The following is a 20,092-nucleotide window of genomic DNA, read 5'->3' on the forward strand; positions in this document are numbered from 1 at the left end:
CACTGGTAGAGCATCCCTGGGTTCAATTCCCAGGATTTCAAAAAGAGGAAAAAAAAAAAAAAAGAGCAGGGGAAGGTAAGTATCCAGATAGACACCTCACAAAGAAGATCTTGGAGATGGCAAATAAGCCTATGAAAAGATGCTCCATATCTTATGTTACCAGAGAAATGCAAATTAAAACAATAATTAGATACCAATATACACCTATTGGAATGACAAAATCCACAACACTAAGACCACCAAATGCTATTAAGGATGTAGAGCAATAGAAACTCTCTTTCACTGCTGGTCAGAATACAAAATAGTAAAGCCACTTCAGATGACAGCAAGCTTCTTACAAAACTAAACATACTCCTACCATATGATCCAGAAATCTTACTCCTTGGTATTTATCCAAATGGGATGAAAACTTAAGACCAAACAAAAACCTACACATGGATATTTGTAGCAGCTTTATTCATACTTGCCAAAACTTAGAAGCAATCAAGATGTCCTTGTAGGTAAATGGATAAACTGGTACATCCAGAAAATGGAATATTATTCAGCACTAAAATGAAATAACTATTAAGCTGTGAAAAGACATGGATAAAATAAAACTTCAATGCATATTAGTAAATTGAAAGAAGCCAATCTGAAAGGCTATATACTACATGATTCCAACTACATGATATTTTAGAAAAGGCAAAAACTATGACCACAGTAATAAGATCAGTGGTTGCTAAGGGAGGGGATGGGAGAATGATAAACAGGCAGGGCAGAAGTATTTTTGTTTTGTTTTGGTACTGGGAACTGAACCCAGGGGCCCTAAGCTACAACCCCAAGACAATGGGGTTCTTTCTTTCTTTCAAGACAATGTCTTGCTAACTTGCTGAGGCTGGCCTAGAACTTGTAACCTGCCTGCCTCAACTTCCCAATGTCTGGGATTAGAGATGTATTCAGCAACATCCAGCAGGGCAGAGGATTTTTAGGCCAGTGAAACTATTCTGTATGATACCATAACGGTGGATACCTGTTATCACACACGTACATACACATACACAAACCCTAGATTGTACAACACCAAGAATAAACTACAAGATAAACTGTGGACTTCAGGTGATAATGACATTTCAACATAGGGTTATTTGTTGTTTAGAAATATTCCACTCTGATGCAGGACAGTAGGAAAGGTTGTGAGTATATAGGAATTAAGTTTGTTATCTAAAAATAAAACAACAACTGAATTTTAAAAAAAAAAAAAAACAGGATGCCCTGAAAGTTATCAAAGAATTTGGAAAATATTTGGTTCCTCAGTGTAGCCTGAAATGGTGAGTGGCTTGTGCATAAATTCTTCAGTAGAACAACAGCAAAGACTTTACACTCAAATTTCCAAAACTTCATACACTAAGGAATAGTGAATAAACTAGAGACAAAAAGTGTTCACTAATTAATAAAAGTAAGATCTCAGAAATAAGGCCTCTAAAAATGGCATGGGGTGTACCTCAGTAGTGGAACATCTGCCTAGAACACTGGGTTTGAACTCCAGCACCAAAACAACAACAAGAAGGCTGGGGTTGTGGCTCAGCGCTTTCCTGGCACCTATGAGGCACTGGGTACCATCCTCAGCACCACATAAAAGTAAATTAAAAAAATAAAGTTATAGGGCTGGGGCTGTATAAGTTTATTTTTTAAATAAACTCAGTAGCAGAGTGTTTGCCTAGCACTTGTGAGGCACTGGATTCAATCCTCAGCACCACATAAAAATAAACAAAATAAAGGCATTCTGTCCATCTACAACAACAACAACAACAACAATAATAATAATAAAGTTATAAACAACAACAAAAAACAAACTTCTAGGAGATGGAGCTGTAGCTCAGAGGCAGAGCACTTGCCTATCATGCAAGAGGCACTGGGTTCAATCCTTAGCACCACATAAAAATGAAACAAATAAAATAAAGGCATGCTGTCCATCTACAGCAACAAAAATAAATAAATAAATAAAAAACTTCTAAAAGCTATCCAAAAAAAAAGATTGTGTTAGATTCTGAATCTTTTTAAGAGTATTTATGGGTTGGAGATATAGTTATGTGGGAGAGCCCTTTGAAATGGCTCACACCTGTATTCCCAGTTGCTCAGGAGGCTGATAGGAGTATCTTGAGTTCAAAGCCAGGCTCAGCATCAATGAGGCACTAAGCAACTCAGTGAAACCCTGTTTCTTTTCTTTTCTTTTTTAAGAGAGAGAGAGAGACAGAGACAGAGAGAATTTTTTTAATATTATTTTTTAGTTTTCGGCGGACACAACATCTTTGTATGTGGTGCTGAGGATTGAACCTGGGCCGCACGCATGCCGGGTGAGCGCGCTATCGCTTGAGCCACATCCCCAGCCCGAAACCCTGTTTCTAAATAAAATACAAAATAGGGCTGGGGATACTGTCCCTGAGTTCAATCCCAGGTACCCTCCTCCCACCCCCCAAAACAACACCGCATGTATCAATGGAATACACACAACAAACTCAATTTAACATATTTCACCATAATATGGCATATTATATGTTTTCATTAAAAGCCTATGAGAATCTAAAAATTAAAAAGTAGGGGTTGGGGATGTGGCTCAAGCAGTAGCATGCTTGCCTGGAATGCATGCTGCCCGGGTTTGATCCTCAGCACCACATACAAACAAAGATATTGTGTCCGCTGAAAACTAAAAAATAAATATTAAAAAATTCTCTCTCTTTAAAACAAAAATAAATAAAAATTAAAATTAAAAAGTAAAAATAAAAAGAACAAAAAATTAAATAATAAAAAAGCCTATAAGACTCTCATAAGGGTTTTTCCTCTGTTCAATGAGGCAGCTATGTTAAATTTTGTCCTTAGGTTCAAGATACAAAGAAGATGCAAATTACACCACTTCCCTGGAATATCTCTTCAGCAGAGCCATTTCAGCAGAACTCAAAATGGCTCACAAAAATGTTTTATTTGGCCATTAAAGTTCTTTTTGTAATTTGAATATATATATTTGAAACATTCTTTCTTTGGTTCAGCCTCTGTCCTGTCACTCATTTTCCTAAACCAACCAACTCACTCATTCTTGTTATTGATTTGTCCCCACAAGAACTTTGGTTCTAATCTATATTGTATCTTTTAGAACTGAAGTTATACTTAAGAGTCCTTTCAGGGCTGGGAATGTGGCTCAGGTGGTCTAGCATGCGTGAGGCCCGGGTTCAATCCTCAGCACCACATACCAACAAAGATGTGTCCGCCGAGAACTAAAAAATAAATATTAAAAATTCTCTCTCTCTCTCTCTCTCCTCTCTCACTCTCTCTTTAAAAAAAAAAAAGGAGTCCTTTCATTTAAAATTTCTTTATGAAATTCTATAATATATTTGTATTAAAAATTGATATTTCCTTTTCTTTCAATCTTTCTGTTTTGAGGGTTGTATGTCTTTTCAGAATGACACTAAATAAGTCAAAAGCAAATAGATAATGGCTCATTAATGTTACTAGTTATCTACATATAATTGTATGATAGGATAGATATTACTAAGAATTGGATAAAGATATGATCAAATGTGAAAAACTGGGTTTGGGGTTGTGGCTCAGTGGTAGAGTACTCGCCTAGCACACATGAGGCATTGGGTTTGATCCTCAGCACCACATAAAAATACATATATAAAAATAAAGGCATTGTGTCCACCCATCGCTAGCAGTCAGAGAAATGCAAATCAAAACTACCCTAAGATACCATCTCACTCCAGTAAGATTGGCAGCCATTAGGAAGTCAAACAACAATAAGTGCTGGAGAGGATGTGGGGAAAAGGGCACTCTTGTTCATTGCTGGTGGGACTGCAAATTGGTGCAGCCAATTTGGAAAGCAGTATGGAGATTTCTTGGAAAGCTGGGAATGGAACCACCATTTGACCCAGCTATTCCCCTTCTCGGTCTATTCCCTAAAGACCTAATAAGAGCATGCTACAGGGACACTGCTACATCGATGTTCATAGCAGCACAATTCACGATAGCAAGATTGTGGAATCAGCCTAGATGCCCTTCAATAGATGAATGGATTAAAAAAAATGTGGCATTTATACACAATGGAGTATTACTCTGCATTTAAAAATGACAAAATCATAGAATTTGGAGGGAAATGGATGGCATTAGAGCAGATTATGCTAAGTGAAGCTAGTCAATCTTTAAAAAACAAATACCAAATGACTCCTCTGATATAAGGGGAGGAAACAAGGACAGGGTAGGGACGAAGAGCTTGAGACGAAGATTTTCATTAACAGGGTTGAGAGGTGGGAGGGAAAGGAAACGAGAAGGGGAATCGCATGGAAATGGAAGGCGATCCTCAGGGTTATACAAAATGACATATAAGAGGAAAGGAGGGGTAAGACAAGATAATTCAAATGGAAGAAGTGATTTACAGTAGAAGGGGTAGAGAGAGAAAAGGGGAGGGGAGGGGAGGGGAGGGGGGATAGTAGAGAATAATATAGACAGCAGAATACATCAGACACGAGAAAGGCAATATGTCAATCAATGGAAGGGTAACTGATGTGATGCAGCAATCTGTATACGGGATAAAATTGGGAGTTCATAACTCATTTGAATCAAACTGTGAAATATGATGTATGAGGAACTATGTAATGTTTTGAACGACCAACAATAAAAAAATAAATAAAAAAAATAAATAAATAAAAAAAATAAAAATAAAAATAAAGGCATTGTGTCCACCTACAACTAAAAAAAATTTTTTTAATGTGAAGAACCATTCCTTTTTATTATTAATATAATACTTCTGCTCTGAAATTATTACTAATTGGCAATATCTATAAGCTACTTCATTCCATTAAACAAATGCACACATTCACATGCATACAAATATGCAACCATATTTTGAGAAAAATGTTAAAATTTGCATGCTTTATATAGATAAACCAAAGTGATGCTAGCAGATTTGAAACTATATATTAGAATTTTATATGAAATATTATGTCACAAATGGAAAATGTTTTCTTATACAGCTAATTCTACAAACATATACCTGACAGAGTATAAGGGAAAAATTGGTATAAGACTTTCAAGTGATAATTTTCTATGTAGTTACACTCAAGCCATCTATAATGATAAATTAAAAGACTCTTTACCTGTTAGACCTGAGTTCAGGCACTCAAGAGTATCGTATTTCTCTTGCAGAAGCTGATGGCAATACTAATCCCTGCACTGTGTAGGGAGGTACATTCCTTGTACTGGCTTAAATGCTAGTGATTTCACCAACCCTTGAAGTGCAGAACAGTAAAAAAACAGTTTTCAGCCGTTTTTCTTACTGATTTCTCATTTTTTAAATATTACAAAGTAGGATCTCAAATAGGTTTTTTTAATTAATTATATTTAAAAGACAGTGCCTTAGTTTAAAGAGACACATGCCAATAGGTCTTTCAGGATTACTGCATATATCACAAGATGGCCTTTTTACACCCATTAAAAACTCACACAAAGAAGCAACAGTTTTATGCCTTCAAAGAATTTTCTGATTTTACCTTAAAGCAACAAAATTTAGTGGCTACAAATATCTAAATCAATCTTGCAGAAGGCCAATTGTAAGCATTAATGGGTACTAGAAGTGTGATAAATTGGATCAAATAATGATGTCTTATTTACTCATTTATTTCCCTGTCATCAGCATACAGCTTGGGAAAGAGCTGGCACTGAAAAATCATAACTGCTAATTTTGAAGAAACAACACATTATATTTCCCCAGAAGGTAAAAATCACTAACTGCTAATATATTTAAGGGCAAAATTAAGATCTGTGTGTGTGAGCTGGGGATGTGGCCCAAGCAGTAGCAAGCTCGCCTGGCATGGGTGCAGCCCCAGGTTCAATCCTCAACATCACATACAAACAAAGATGTTGTGTCTGCCAAGAACTAAAAAAATAAATATTAAAATTGTCTCTCTCTCTCTCTCTCTCTCTCTCTCTCTCTCTCTGCCTCTCTCTTTAAAATAAAAAAAATTAAAATAAAAAAAATCTATGTGTGTGTATATGTGTGTGTGTAGTATAGAAGGCCAAATCTAACCCTGTTGCTGACAAATTTTAAAATACCAAATTAATACCATTTCCCATTTTCTTATACTCTAAAACTAAATGGGTTTCCATATGACTCCAGGTTTTTCGTGTTGCTATAGAAGAGAAGAGATGAGAAAAGTACCTTACCTAATTCTGAAGGAAAATAATTTATGTACTTAAAAAAGTTTCATGTTGTATTTTAATCTGTCTCCAAATCCTTTCATTTTCTATAAATCTGTATATTTCTCTTGAGTCACTTATAGAACATTAACTCAGCTTCCCTAAGAAATGAATCACTGGGCTGGGATTGTGGCTCAGTGGTAGAGCGCTCGCCTAGCACGTGCAAGGCCCTGGGTTTGATCCTTAGCACCACATAAAAATAAATAAGTAAGGATATTGTCTACAACTTAAAAAAAAAAATGTTAAAAAAAAAAAAAAAGAAAGAAAGAAATGAATCACTGGGGCTGGGGTTGTGGCTTGACAGTAGAGTGCTCACCTAGCACGAGCAAGGCGCTGGGTTGAATCCTTAGCACCATGTAAAAAATAAAATAAAATGAAGATATTGTATCCAACTACAACTAAAATGTATATATTTAAAAAAAAGAGGGCTGGGGATGTGGCTCAAGTGGTAGCGCGCTTGCCTGGTATGCGTGCGGCCGGGGTTCGATCCTCAGCACCACATACAAAGATGTTGTGTCTGCCGAAAACTAAAAAATAAATATTAAGATTCTCTCTCTCTCTCTCTCTCTAAAAAAAAAAAAAAAAGAAAAAAAAATTTAAAATAAATAAATAAATAATGAAAAAATAAATTAATAATTATAAATTTAGCACAGCTAATTCAGTTATGCACACTCAAAACTTTTGTCCTCTGAATTCTTTCCTGGCTTTTTAGTAGAGGAAGATAAAAAACAAATCAAGTTCACACCATGTCAGCTGGAGGATGTACATTTAATTTTCTGGATCTCTGGGCACCATTTTAAAACCCTATATTGAATTTCAATGTTCTCTACCTATAACAAAGAAAGCTTGCCTTGATGTAATTGGATGAAGTAATTCCATTTTTCTTCACAGTTAAAAATAAAAATCATCCCTTCATTTACCATATAATTTTCAAGAAATTGGCACGCACTCAAGTCCATTTGAAGTATATGTTACTTTAAACTTAAAACCACAGCAGTTCACCTTCACAATCAGCTGAAAATAACATAATCATGGCAATAATATGCACAAAAAAATGCTACTACTTCAACTTGGTATGGACAAGATAATTAAAGAAAAATACATGACATAAATGTTGCCAGAGCAAGGCTTATGCCTGTAGGCTAAATCAAGAGGATTGTGAATTCCAGGCCAGCCTGGACAACTTACCAAGACCCTGTCTCAAAATAAAAATAAAAATGGCTGACAATGTAGCTCAGTGGTACAACCGCCCTGGTTCAATCCCTAGTACCACCAAAAATAATAATGATAATTTTTTTTGCCAGGTCTTAGAATAAACCTTGTATGCTTCTTTTCAGCATTAATGTAAAGGAGAAAAGAAATAACAATACAAAATGTAAATTGAAAGATCAAATTTTTAACTTATTTTACATCAAATGAGAGGACTTAAGAGGAAGTCTCAGAGTAAACAATCAACCATTCTGTTAAGAAATGCCAAGGAAAGTCAAAAGTAAAAGGCAATTCAGCTCCAATATTAATGTACTTGTATAAGCTTATATCAAACTTGACATCTTTTTCTTTTCAAATTTTTTAAAATATTTACTTTTTAGTTGTAGTTGCATATCTTTAATTTATTTATTTATTTATTTATTTTTTTTAAAGAGAGAGTGAGAGAGAGAGAGAATTTTTTTTTTTTTTAATATTTATTTTATTTAGTTCTCGGCGGACACAACATCTTTGTTGGTATGTGGTGCTGAGGATCAAACCCGGGCGGCACGCATGCCAGGCGAGCGCGCTACCGCTTGAGCCACAACCCCAGCCCTATTTATTTATTTTTATGTGGTGCTGAGGATCAAACCCAGGGCCTTGCCCAGGTTAGGCGAGCACTCTACTGCTGAGCCACATCCCCAGCCCTCTTTTTTTTTTCTTTTTTAAAAATATTTATTTTTAATTGTAGTTAGACACAATACTTTTATTTTATTTATATATTTTTATGAAGTGCTGAGGATCGAACCCAGGGCCTTGCATATGCTAGGTGAGTGTTCTACCGCTGAGCCACAACTCCAGCCCCAAATTTGACATCTTTTTTTTCTTTTAATATATTTTTTTTAGTTATACATGGACACAACATCTTTATTTTGTTTATTTATTTATTTTTATGTGGTGCTAAGGATCAAACCCAGGGTCTCACATGTGTGAGGCGAGCACTCAAACGCTGAGCCACAACCCCAGCCCAAACTTAACATCTTTTAAAAGTGACGCTTGGGGCTGGGATTGCGGTTCAGCGGTAGAGCGCTCACCTAGCAAGTGCGAGGCCCCTGGGTTTGATCCTCAGCACCACATAAAAATAAATTATAAATAAAGATATTGTGTCCAGTTACAACTAAAAAATAAATATTAAAATTTTTTTTTTTTTTTTTAGGGGCTGGGGATGTGGCTCAAGCGGTAGCGTGCTCGCCTGGCATGTGTGCGGCCCGGGTTCGATCCTCAGCAGCACCACATACCAACAAAGATGTTGTGTCCGCCGAGAACTAAAAAATAAATGTTAAAAATTCTAAAAAAAAAAAAAAAAAAAAAAATTTTTTTTTAAAAAGTGAAGCTTACGTGAGAATAAGATTTGTGACTCAAACTGATTATATCCTTATTGAAGTTCAAGTTCTCATGTTAAAGATATTAATAGTTTTCATACTCTATGCCACTCTTCATTTTAACATGTTTTTCCTGAAAAACCAGTCCTATTGGGCTGGGGATGTGGCTCAAGTGGTAGCACGCTTGCCTGGCATGTGTGCGGCCCGGGTTCGATCCTCAGCACCACATACAAACAAAGATGTTGTGTCTGCTGATAACTAAAAAATAAATATCAAAATTCTCTCTCCCTCTCTCATTCTCTCTTTTAAAAACAAAAACAAAAACAAAAAAACCAGTCCTATCATCTAGCCTTCTAACCTTCAAATTTGTTCTCATAAAGTAAGTATTTTTCTCTTAATTATAAGACATTATCTTAAAAATTTAAATCTAAAGTGTGGAGGAGAAGAAAAACTCATATAAACTAAGCTCCTTTAATGAAACTTCCATGTTCAAAGTACATAATTTTTAAAATAACTCATAAGCTTTATTATATATATTGTTATACTGTTTTTATAGTTACGAAAATCTGATTTTCTTATGGTCTTAAAAAAGTTAATGCTTAAAGCAGAATTTAAGTTGTGACATTTCTGTATCTCAATAAGATTATACTATTCTGGGCTGGGGCTGTAGCTCTGTGATAGAGCACTTGCCTAGCACATGTGAGGCACTGGGTTCAATCCTCAGCACCACACAAAAAATAAATAAAGTTATAAAAAATGTAAAAAAGAAATTATACTATTCAAATATTTCTCTTTTTTTTTTTTTAAGAGAGAGAGAGACAGAGACAGAGAGAGAGAATTTTAGTATTTATTTTGTAGTTTTCGGCGGACACAACATCTTTGTTTGTATGTGGTGCTGAGGATCGAACCCAGGTCGCATGCATGCCAGGCGAGCGCGCTACCGCTTGAGCCACATCCCCAGCCCTCAAATATTTCTCATAAACATCTTTTGTTTTTGTTTCCCCCCCAAAAAAAAAAAAAAACTATAAAATATTCTTTTCTTTTCTGAGTGTGTATGTGTATATGTCTATGTGTGGTACTGGGGATTGAATCCATGGGTGCTCTACTACTGAGCCACATCCCCAGCCCTTTTTATTTTGAGACAGGGTCTCACTACCCAGGCCTCAAAACAGCAATCCTCAATCTCCCAAGTACCTGGGATAATAAACATGTGCCACAGCTCCCAGATTTTTCTATTTTTAAAGTAACAAACATTGACATCTTAACCTGAAAGTGTGTATCACATGTACACACACACACACAAACACACACACCAAATTAAAATGAAAAACAGCTTTTACCTTCATCTCCTTCTGGTGCATATGAAGCTGTAATAATGTCAATATCAGCACAATTCATCACAATCTGATTGGTCGCCTGTCTCACCTAAGGGGAAAAGAAAGCAATCAAAAATAGCCTATATTAGTAATATGTACATCTTCATTTTGGACTAATATTGCAGGCAATTTACTGCAGACTTAACTGCCAGACTTAAACTAAATCTGGACGAGTATTTATGCATCAAAGGTAGAAATAAAAGAACAGTCTTAATATAATTCATTATTTTCCAAGTTATAGTTTTTGTTTTGTTTTGGTACTAGGGATTGAACCCAAGGTTACTTAACCACCGAGTACATCCTCAGTCCTTTTTAATTTTTATTTTGAGACAGGGTCTCACTAAGCTGCTCAGGGCCTCACTAAATTCCTGAGGCTGGCCTTGAACCCCCAATCTTCCTGCCTCAGCCTCCTGAGTCACTGAGATTACAGGTGGGTGCCACAGCACTCAACTCCAAATGTTTCAATAACATTTATTATTAATAATAAATTTTTTAAGTAATTTAATAAATTTATTTCACACTATTTAAACATCTAACCAATGAAACAAATAAAAGCATCTTTTCTCCCTACACTGGGATTTAAAACAATTTTAATTAATTTTTTTTATTTCAAAATTTTTTTAAATTAGAAAACTTTTTTTTTATTTATTTTTTAGTTGTAGTTGGATACAACACCTTTGTTTTATTTATTTATTTATTTTTATGTGGTGCTGAGGATGGAACCCAGGGCCTGGCACACGCTAGGCAAGGGCTCTACTGCTGAGCCACAACCCCAGCCCAGAAAACACTTTTTATGTATTTTTTTAATTGTAGATGGACACAATATTTTTATTTTATTTATTTTTATGTGATGCTAATGATGGAACCCAGTGCTTCACATATGCTAGGCAAGCGCTCTACCATTGAGCCACAACCCCAGTCCTAGAAAACATTTTTTACATACTGTAAATTACATATTTTAACCCAGCATGAGGTTTTCTTTGAGGATACAAGAAAAAGGTATATCTCATATTATAAGGTCAAAACTTCATAAGAACCTATTCAAATATTTCTTTTCCCAAAGAAACACTATTCCCAAATGTAATGACCCACACTAATGACCCACGACCCAAGATAAAATTGGTTTTTAAGATTATCTTATTTTCTTCTGATTCAAAAAACTAAAATATAGTGGTATCCCCCGCCTTTGTCCATGGTTCCCGGGCAGCCTGAAAATTCCAGAAGTAACAATTCTTAAATTTTAAACTGTCCACTTTCACATGATAAAATCTCATTCTGTTTCTTCTGGGAATCAGCAATTTGTCCATCATTGCCAGGTTGTACACACTACCACAGTTAGTAACTTAAAAGCCTTAAAAGCTAGTCTAGGTTATCAGATTGACTACTGAGTTCTGAAGTGCTTGCATTCAATTATTGACCTTATTTAACTTTATAATGGCCCCAGGGTGCAAGAGTAGTGATACAAAGAAGGTACCTAGGTATTAACCATGAAGGACAGTTTAACTCTGGTACAATGTGGCAACACTGCAGGGCATATGGGGGAAAACACAGTATATAAAGGTTCAGTACTACCTGTGGTTTCAGGCATCCACTAGGGATCTTGGAACATGTTCCTCATGTACAATGATGGACTACTGAATAGACACAATGAAAAATCCATTCCATTCTTCCTCATGCCCTAAAGATACCTCTATCCTAAGGCTAATGCATCTCTTTCCCATGTATGTTTCAGTACTTTAGATACACATATATAAGGACCTGTAAATAATTTTAATTTTACATAAATGGTATCAAAATGTGTACAATCTTACAAACTTTCACACTTGCTTTTTTTATTTAGCAACCCCCCCCCCAAAACACAAACACACACTGGAAGTGAACTCAGGGGAGCTTTTCCACCGAGCTACATCTCCAGTCCCTTTAATTTTTTTTTTTTTTTTGAGGTAGGGTCTCACTAAGTTGTTGAGGTTAGCCTTGAACTTGCAATGTTCCTGCCTGCCCAAGCAGCTACAATTATAAGGAGATGCCACCATTCCTAAATCATTTAATATTATATTTGGGGGACAGACAATGCTTATAGAAACTAACATAATTAATTAATTTTTTTAAATTTTAGTTGTAGATGAATACCTTTATTTTACTTTATTTTATATGTGTTGCCGAGGATCAAGCCCAGTGCCTCACAAAGACTAAGCAAGTGATTTAACTCCAGCCCCTAATTCATTAATTTTTGATATAGTAGTATTCCATTCTTTGAATAAACCAATTATTTATCTAATCCCTTCCTAAAGGAAGTAAGTAAGGTTGTTTCCACTTTTTTGTTTAAATGATGTTTTTATTTGAAGAAAATAGTACTACAGGGGCTGGGGATGTGGCTCAAGCGGTGGCGCGCTCGCCTGGCATGCGTGCGGCCCGGGTTCGATCCTCAGCACCACATACCAACAAAAATGTTGTGTCCGCCGAGAACTAAGAAAAAATAAATAAATATTAAAATTCTCTCTCTCTCTGTCCCTCTCTCTCACTCTCTCTTTAAAAAAAAAAAAAAAAAAAAGAAAATAGTACTACAATAAACATCTTGATCCATGCTTTCTCATACACACATGGAATAATAATTCCAGGGAAAAAAGCCTAACTGTGAGCTTTCTGCAACTCAGGAGGCAGAGGTTGGGGGATTGCAAGTTCTAGAGCAGTATGGGCAACTTAGCGAGACCTGTCTCAAAAAAAAAAAAAAAAAAAAAGGAAAAGGGGCTGGGGACTAGAGATGTGGCTCAGTGGTAAAGTGCTTGCTTGGCATGTATGAGGCACTGGGTTCGATTCTCAGCACCACATATAAGTAAATAAATAAATCAAAGGTCCATCAACTGTGCATGCATGCATGCGTGTATATGTGTGTGTGTGTGTGTGTGTGTGTGTGTATTTTAAAATTCTTAAAAAAAAAAAAAAAAAGGAAAGGGGCTGGGGATGTGTGGCTCAGTGTAGAGACCATCTGAGTTCAATCCCAGTACCACAAAAAATAAAAAATTACTAAATAACATTGTTTACTAAGCATCTTTTCATATATTCATGTGTATATATGTATGTGTGCTTATGTGTGTATATATATATAATTTTTTGTGTGTATACACATACACATTATTAAGTTTTTCCTCTGTGAATTGCTTGCTTAAAACCTTGACCCTAGGGGGCTAAGGCTGTAGCTCAGTGATAGAGCGTTTGCCTTGCAAGTGTGAGACACTGAGTTCAATTCTCAGGATCACATATAAATAAACAAAGGTCCACACATCAAAAAATTTAAAAAAAAAAAAAAACTTGCTCTTAGGGCTGGGGCTGAGCAGTAGAGTGCTTGCTTAGCACATGTGAGGCACTGGGTTCGATCCCCAGCACCACATAAAAATAAATAAATAAATAAAATAAAGATATTGTGTCTCACTACTACTAAAAAATTTTAAAAAATAAATAAATAAATAAAGGTATCATCTCCAACTACAACTAAAAAATAAATATTAAAAAATAATAATAATGAAAACCTTACCCCTAAACCAGGTTCAATGGTGCATGCCTGTAATCCCAGCAACTCAGGAGGCTGAGGCAAAGGGATCACAAATTTGAGTTCAACCTAAAAAACTTAGCAAGACCCTCTTTCAAAATAAAAAAACAAAAAGGGCTGTGGATGTCACTTAGTGGTAGGGTACGAAGGGTACAATCCCCAGTACCACCAAAAAAATAATAAACTTGCCCCTAGAGTATGCACAGGGCACTGGGTTTGAGCCCCAGCACTACAATAAATAAATAAACCCTTGACCATTTTTCAATTTGGAAATAAGCCTGATTATGTACATTTATTTTGGTGCTTTAAACAAATCTGAAATTCATTCTCAGACATCTGAATGGTCTAAATCTAAAATAAGAATATAAATAGAATAAATATGCCTACCGGGGCCAACCAGGCAGTTGAGTACAGCTGGCCACTTGGAAGCTATACATAATCCCCTAAACCCTTAAAGAAAGGAGAGAGTAGCTATTTCTTGGAGCCAACCAATTTTGCTATAGTAAAAAGCAAACAGTGTTGAGAGACCTTATAATTAAAAAAAAAAAAGAAAGAAAAGTCACAAATTCAGATTTCATACGCAATCTCCCAATTTTTTTTTTAAACATTTATTCTTTTAGATGGACACAACACAATGCCTTTATTTTTATGTGATGCTGAGGATCAAAACCTGGTCCCGCCTGTGCTAGGTGAGCGCTCTATCGCTGAGCCACAATCCCAGCCCCCAATCTTCCAATTTTTAATTGATGAAAACTAATTAAAAATTTTCATAAACAATGTGTAGACCAAACAAAACTTGTATGAAGATCAATAATGTTCTTATACTATTGAATGAATCACAAGACTAGGTAAAGACATTAGAGTAATATGATATTTGTATGTAAATGCTGTATTTATGGGCACTCATTTTATTCATAACCAATACATACTGTTTTTAAATATTTAATTTTTTAGTTAGTTGGACACAATACCTTCACTTTATTTATTTATTTTTATGTGGTGCTGAGGATCGAACCCAGGGCAGCACATGTGGGAGGCGAGAGCTCTGCTGCTGAGCCACAACCCCAGCCCCAATAACCAATACATATTTAAACATGATAAACTATAAACTAAAATTACCTGATCTAAATCACAGATAAGGGATAATGGATGTAGTTTAGTGGTAGAGCACTTGTCCAGCATTTGCAAGGCCTGGATTTAATCCCTAGCCCACTAAACAAAATAAATAAATAATATTAATGTTATTAATATTAAGCCTGTTAACAGGCCATCAAAATCTCTAACATTGGCTGGGGATGTGGCACAAGCGGTAGCGCACTCGCCTGGTGTGCGTGCAGCCCGGGTTCGATCCTCAGCACCCCATACAAAGATGTTGTGTCCGCCGAGAACTAAAAAATAAATATTAAAAAATTCTCTCTCTCTCTCTCTCTTTCTCTCTCTCTCTCTCCCCCTCTCCCCCACTCTCTCTTTAAAAAAAAAAATCTCTAACACAGGGAGGGCAGTGGCACACTCTCATAATCCCAGGGGCTTGGGAGGTGAGACAGGAGAATCCTAAATTCAAAGCCAGTCTCAGGAACTGCAAGGCACTAAGCAACTAAGAGAGACCCTGTCTCTTAATAAAATATAAAATAGGGTGGGGATGTGGCTCAGTGGTTCAGTACCCCTGAGTTGAATCCTCAGTACCAAAAAAAAAAACAAAACAAAACTCTTAACACAGTGCTGGGGGATTTGGTTCAATTGATAGAGTGCTTGCCTACCATGCACAGGCCCTGGATTCAATCCACAACACCATACCCCCCCCCCAAAAAAATATAGATATAGATACAGATATATAAATTATATAAATATAGATATAGATATATAAATTATATAATTATATATCTCATAGAACTACAAAGTGAAACTACCTTGGCTTATTTAAAAAAAAAAAAAAATTGGGGGGGGGGGAGTGAGGCACAGTGGTACACACTGTAATCCCAGCCACTCTGGAGGCTAAGGCAAGAAGAAATCAAATTCAAGGTCAGCCTGAGCAATTCAGTGAAAAACTGTCTCAACAAAGAAAAAGGGTTGGGAATGTAAAGTGGTAGAGTACCACTGGGTTCGATCCCCAATACCACCAGAAAGAAAAAAAAATCTGGACTATGGGTGTGGATCAGTAGAACATATGTTTACCATGCCCACAGCCCTGGGTTCAAATCCACAAGGGGAGGACAGAATCTTTCTCATAAATCTTCTTTCCTTCCTCTTTTTTTTCTTTTTTCTTTCTTTTTTTTTAATATATATATATATTTTTTTAGTTCTTGGTGGACACAACATCTTTGTTTGTATGTGGTGCTGAGGATCGAACCGGGGCTGCACGCATGCCAGGCAAGCACGCTACCGCTTTTGCTTGAGCCACATCCCCAGCCCCTCTTTCTTTCTTTCTTTAAGACAGGGTCTTGCTAAGTGCTCAGGGCCTCACTAAATTGCTGAGGCTGGCTTTGAACTCAAGCCTCCCAAGACACTGGGATTCCAGGTGTGTGCCACTGTATCTGGTAAATCTGCTTAGGCATTCAGCTTTTCTATGAAGTGGCAACATTCCTTTTTACTGTATATTTCACCAGAACATATCCAAACAGCACTAAAGCCTTTACACCAAATTGGCCATTTCTGGTGTTACATTTGGACCAAAAAAATTTTTTTAATTGACTTAAATATAAAAATCTTAGAAATTAAAAATAAGGGGCTGGGGATGTGGCCCAAGCAGTAGCACGATCGCCTGGCATGCATGCTGCCCAGGTTCGATCCTCAGCACCACATACAAACAAAGATGTTGTGTCCGCCGATAACTAAAAAATAAATATTAAAAATTCTCTCTCTTAAAAAAAAATTAAAAATAAAATCTTAATTGACTTGAAAAGCTCAGAAACCAAGAGAAAAATGAAGCACTTATTTGGATTTGCTCCAAAGGGCAAAATGAATAAAAATCTTTCAGGGGGCTGGGGCTGTAGCTCAGTGACAGAGTGCTTACCTAGCATGTGTAAGGCACTGGGTTCAATCCTTAGCACCATATAAAAATAAACAAATAAAGGCATTCTGTCCATCCACAACTACCAAAAAAAAAAAAATTTTTTTTAATCTTTCAGAATTTGGAGTTGGGGCTATGGATGTGGCTCAGCAGTATAACACTTGCTTAGCACATGCTGGGTTCAATCCTCAGCACCACATAAAAAAATCTTTCAGAATTTGAGGTTTATGTTAACAGAATAACAGTGGTTTAGTTACTGGTCTTAATCCTTAATAGGCAACACATTGTCATTCATCAACTTCTACAATGAATTTTAATGGTAACCAAGCAGTTAATCTACCAATGTCCAGACAGCTTTATAACATTACATTTGCCAAATAACAATTGGCACACTACTACCACTACCATCCTGAGTGAAAGTTTTAAAAATGTGTACTTTGAAAAGTCAAAGTACACAATATCCAATTACAAGTGCATTCTAATTCCTCCTATATTTAGAAAAAAACCTACCTATTTGTACTAATGAATTAAGCTGTTTGTTACTTAATAGTTACTGATTTTTTTTCAGGATACTGCCATTTTTGAAAAAGTAGGCAAGAAGAGCCAAAAGACAAAAAAAAAAAAAAAATACTTATCTTAAAAAAGGAACTTGGGGGGGGGGTGATAGGAAGGGCAGCAGAATAAAACAGACATTATTATTGCTGTATGTATATAGGTGACTATATGACCTATGTGATTCTGCAACCTCTATAATCAGAAAAATGAGAAATTATACCCCATTTGATTCAAATGTATGAATTGTCAAGATCATTGTACTGTCTTGTGTAGCTAATAAAAAAAAAAATGGAACTTGGGGGCTGGGGTTGTGGCTCAGTGGTAGAGCACTTGCCTAGCATGTTCAAGGCAGTGGGTTCGATCCTCAGCACCACATATAAAAAATAGATTAAAAATAAATAAATAAAGGTATTAAAAAAAAAACCTCAACTTGAATTTTAAGTTACTATATTGTTCCCATATTGGAGATGCACTAATTTAAAAAGCTGACCAAAAAATGTAAAGTGCTTGTGTTAGCACTTGCTGATACATAGTAATCATTTAATAAATGTTATTAACACAGAGATTAAATGTATTCTCATATCATGTAACAACATTCACATACTGGTTTATAAAGTACCTGATCCAAATGATATAAATGTTAGGAACTATGTGACATACTTTAGAGGATATTGGCATGTATGTACTACCCAAGGAAAGTAATTTTTAAAATCCATGTGGAAGCCAGGCATACATCTGTAATCCCAGCAACTCAAGAGGCTGAGATAGAAAGATCACAATTTCCAGGCCAGCCTCAACAACTTAGCAAGACCCTGTCTCAAAATAAAAAATAAAAAAGATTGGGAATGTGGCTTAGTGATTGAGTGCCTCCAAGTTCAATCCCAGGTATCCTCCCCTGCCAAAAAAAACCACCACCAGGCATGATGGTGCATGCCTGAAATTCTAGTGGCTCAGGAGACTGAGGTAGGAGGATTGCAGGTTCAAACCCAGCCTGAGAAATTTATCGAGGCTGTAAGCAAAATAATGAGACCCTGTCTCAAAATAAAAAATAAAAAGAGCTAGGGATGTGGCTCAGTGGTTAAGCACCATTGAGTTCAATCCCTAGTACTAAAATAAATAAATAAATAAATAACAAGTAATAATTGAAATGAATCATAGCATTAAAATCTTCATTTTCCAAGTTTAAAATTGAAATGAAATGTTACAGTTGGCATATAAAGTTGGGGCGGGGGATGTGGCTCAAGCGGTAGCGCGCTCGCCTGGCATGCGTGCGGCCCGGGTTCGATCCTTAGCACCACATACAAACAAAGATGTCTGCCAAGAACTGAAAAATAAATATTAAAAAATTCTCTCTCTCTCTCTCTCTCTCTCTCTCCCCCCCTCCTCTTTAAAAAAATAAAAAAATAAAAATAAAGTGCATTGATAAGAAGCTCACTTTCCTTTATTTCACCTGTTACTATTAAAATATAGAATGCTACCATATCCTTTGTTTCAACCACAGGGTTAACTCTTTTTGTCTCCTATACAGAATGTACTTCAACTGAAGCTCATACTAAGTAATGACTACACTAAAGAGGCAGCATGATCCTTGGTAACAATTTCACAGTGGAAGTTTCCTATGAGCTAGGGAGGCAGCAATCTGAGACAAGCTTTCCTGAATGAGCCTTTACTACAATCACTACTAAGTAAGACTCAAGAGGTTTTGTTGTTATTTTGTTTTCTAATTACCAAAGTCCGAAGATGTTCATAAAGAAAATCTCCAGGGGGCTGGGGAAATGGTTCAGTAGGTAGAGTGCTTGCCTAGAGTGCACAAGCCCTGGGTTCAATCCCCAGCACCACCAAAAAAAAAAAACAAAAAACCACTAAGAAAATCTCCAGCCAGGGCTGGGGATGTGGCTCAAGCGGTAGCGCGCTCGCCTGGCATGTGTGCGGCCCGGGTTCCATTCTCAGCACCACATACCAACAAAGATGTTGTGTCCGCCGATAACTAAAAAATAAATATTAAAATTCTCTCTCTCTCTCTCCCACTCTCCCTCTCTCTTTAAAAGAAAAGAAAAGAAAAGAAAATCTCCAGCCAGACACAATGGCACAGCAATTTAGGAGGCTGAGGCAGAAGGATCAAAAGTTTAAGGATACCCTAAGCAATTTAGAAAGACCCTGGCTCAAAATTTTAAAATAAATAAATAAATAAATAAATAAGATTTAAAAAGGGCTGAGGAAGGATGTAGCTCAGTGGTAGAATCCCCAGTACCACAAAAAAAGAAAATCTCCAAAAGTGACAATTCCAATACCAATCAGTAGAAAGCCTGAGTCATGGGCTGGGGATATAGCTCAGTTGGTAGAGTGCTTCCCTTCATGCACAAGGCAGCCATGGGTTCAATCCCCAGCACCAAAAAAAAAAAAAAAAGAAAGAAAGAAAGAAAAAGAAAGCCTGAGTCACTTTGCCTAATAAGTGATTTCACTGCTAAAATTTTAAGTAACTATTGCCTTGGTGGAATAGTGCACTAATTTCTTAAGTCAGTAAGAAGAAAATAATAGAATGAATTCAAAGTGTGCCAAGTTTTCTAACAAAAGAGACATAAAGAGTAAATAGAAGAAGGTCAAACAGAAGTACCCCTAAGGTAAAATTTCAAATCACACAGAATATTGATATTTATATCTTGTAGCTACTTACATACTCATTAAAGTTTAAAACATATGGAGGAATAACATGAACCTATCTCCAAGAGAGAAGTTATTTTTCAGGGTGGTATCTGTGACATTTTATTTCCCCAAAAGCAGTCTGCACAGCCTAAAGTAAATGGAGCAAAATATT

General features: G+C 36.2%; 1 protein-coding gene across 1 annotated transcript in view; it reads right to left on the reverse strand.

Annotated features, from left to right (window-relative positions):
• The window catches only part of Npepps (aminopeptidase puromycin sensitive), a 94,811-nt gene that overhangs the window by 69,035 nt on the left and 5,684 nt on the right, over positions 1-20,092 (reverse strand). Inside the window, exon 2 of the mRNA XM_077800629.1 lies at positions 10,133-10,217. Coding sequence (XP_077656755.1) covers positions 10,133-10,217 — 85 coding nt within the window. The remainder of the gene's footprint in view (positions 1-10,132; positions 10,218-20,092) is intronic.

The sequence above is a fragment of the Urocitellus parryii genome, chromosome 7 (assembly GCF_045843805.1).
Source record: "Urocitellus parryii isolate mUroPar1 chromosome 7, mUroPar1.hap1, whole genome shotgun sequence".
NCBI lineage: Eukaryota > Metazoa > Chordata > Mammalia > Rodentia > Sciuridae > Urocitellus > Urocitellus parryii.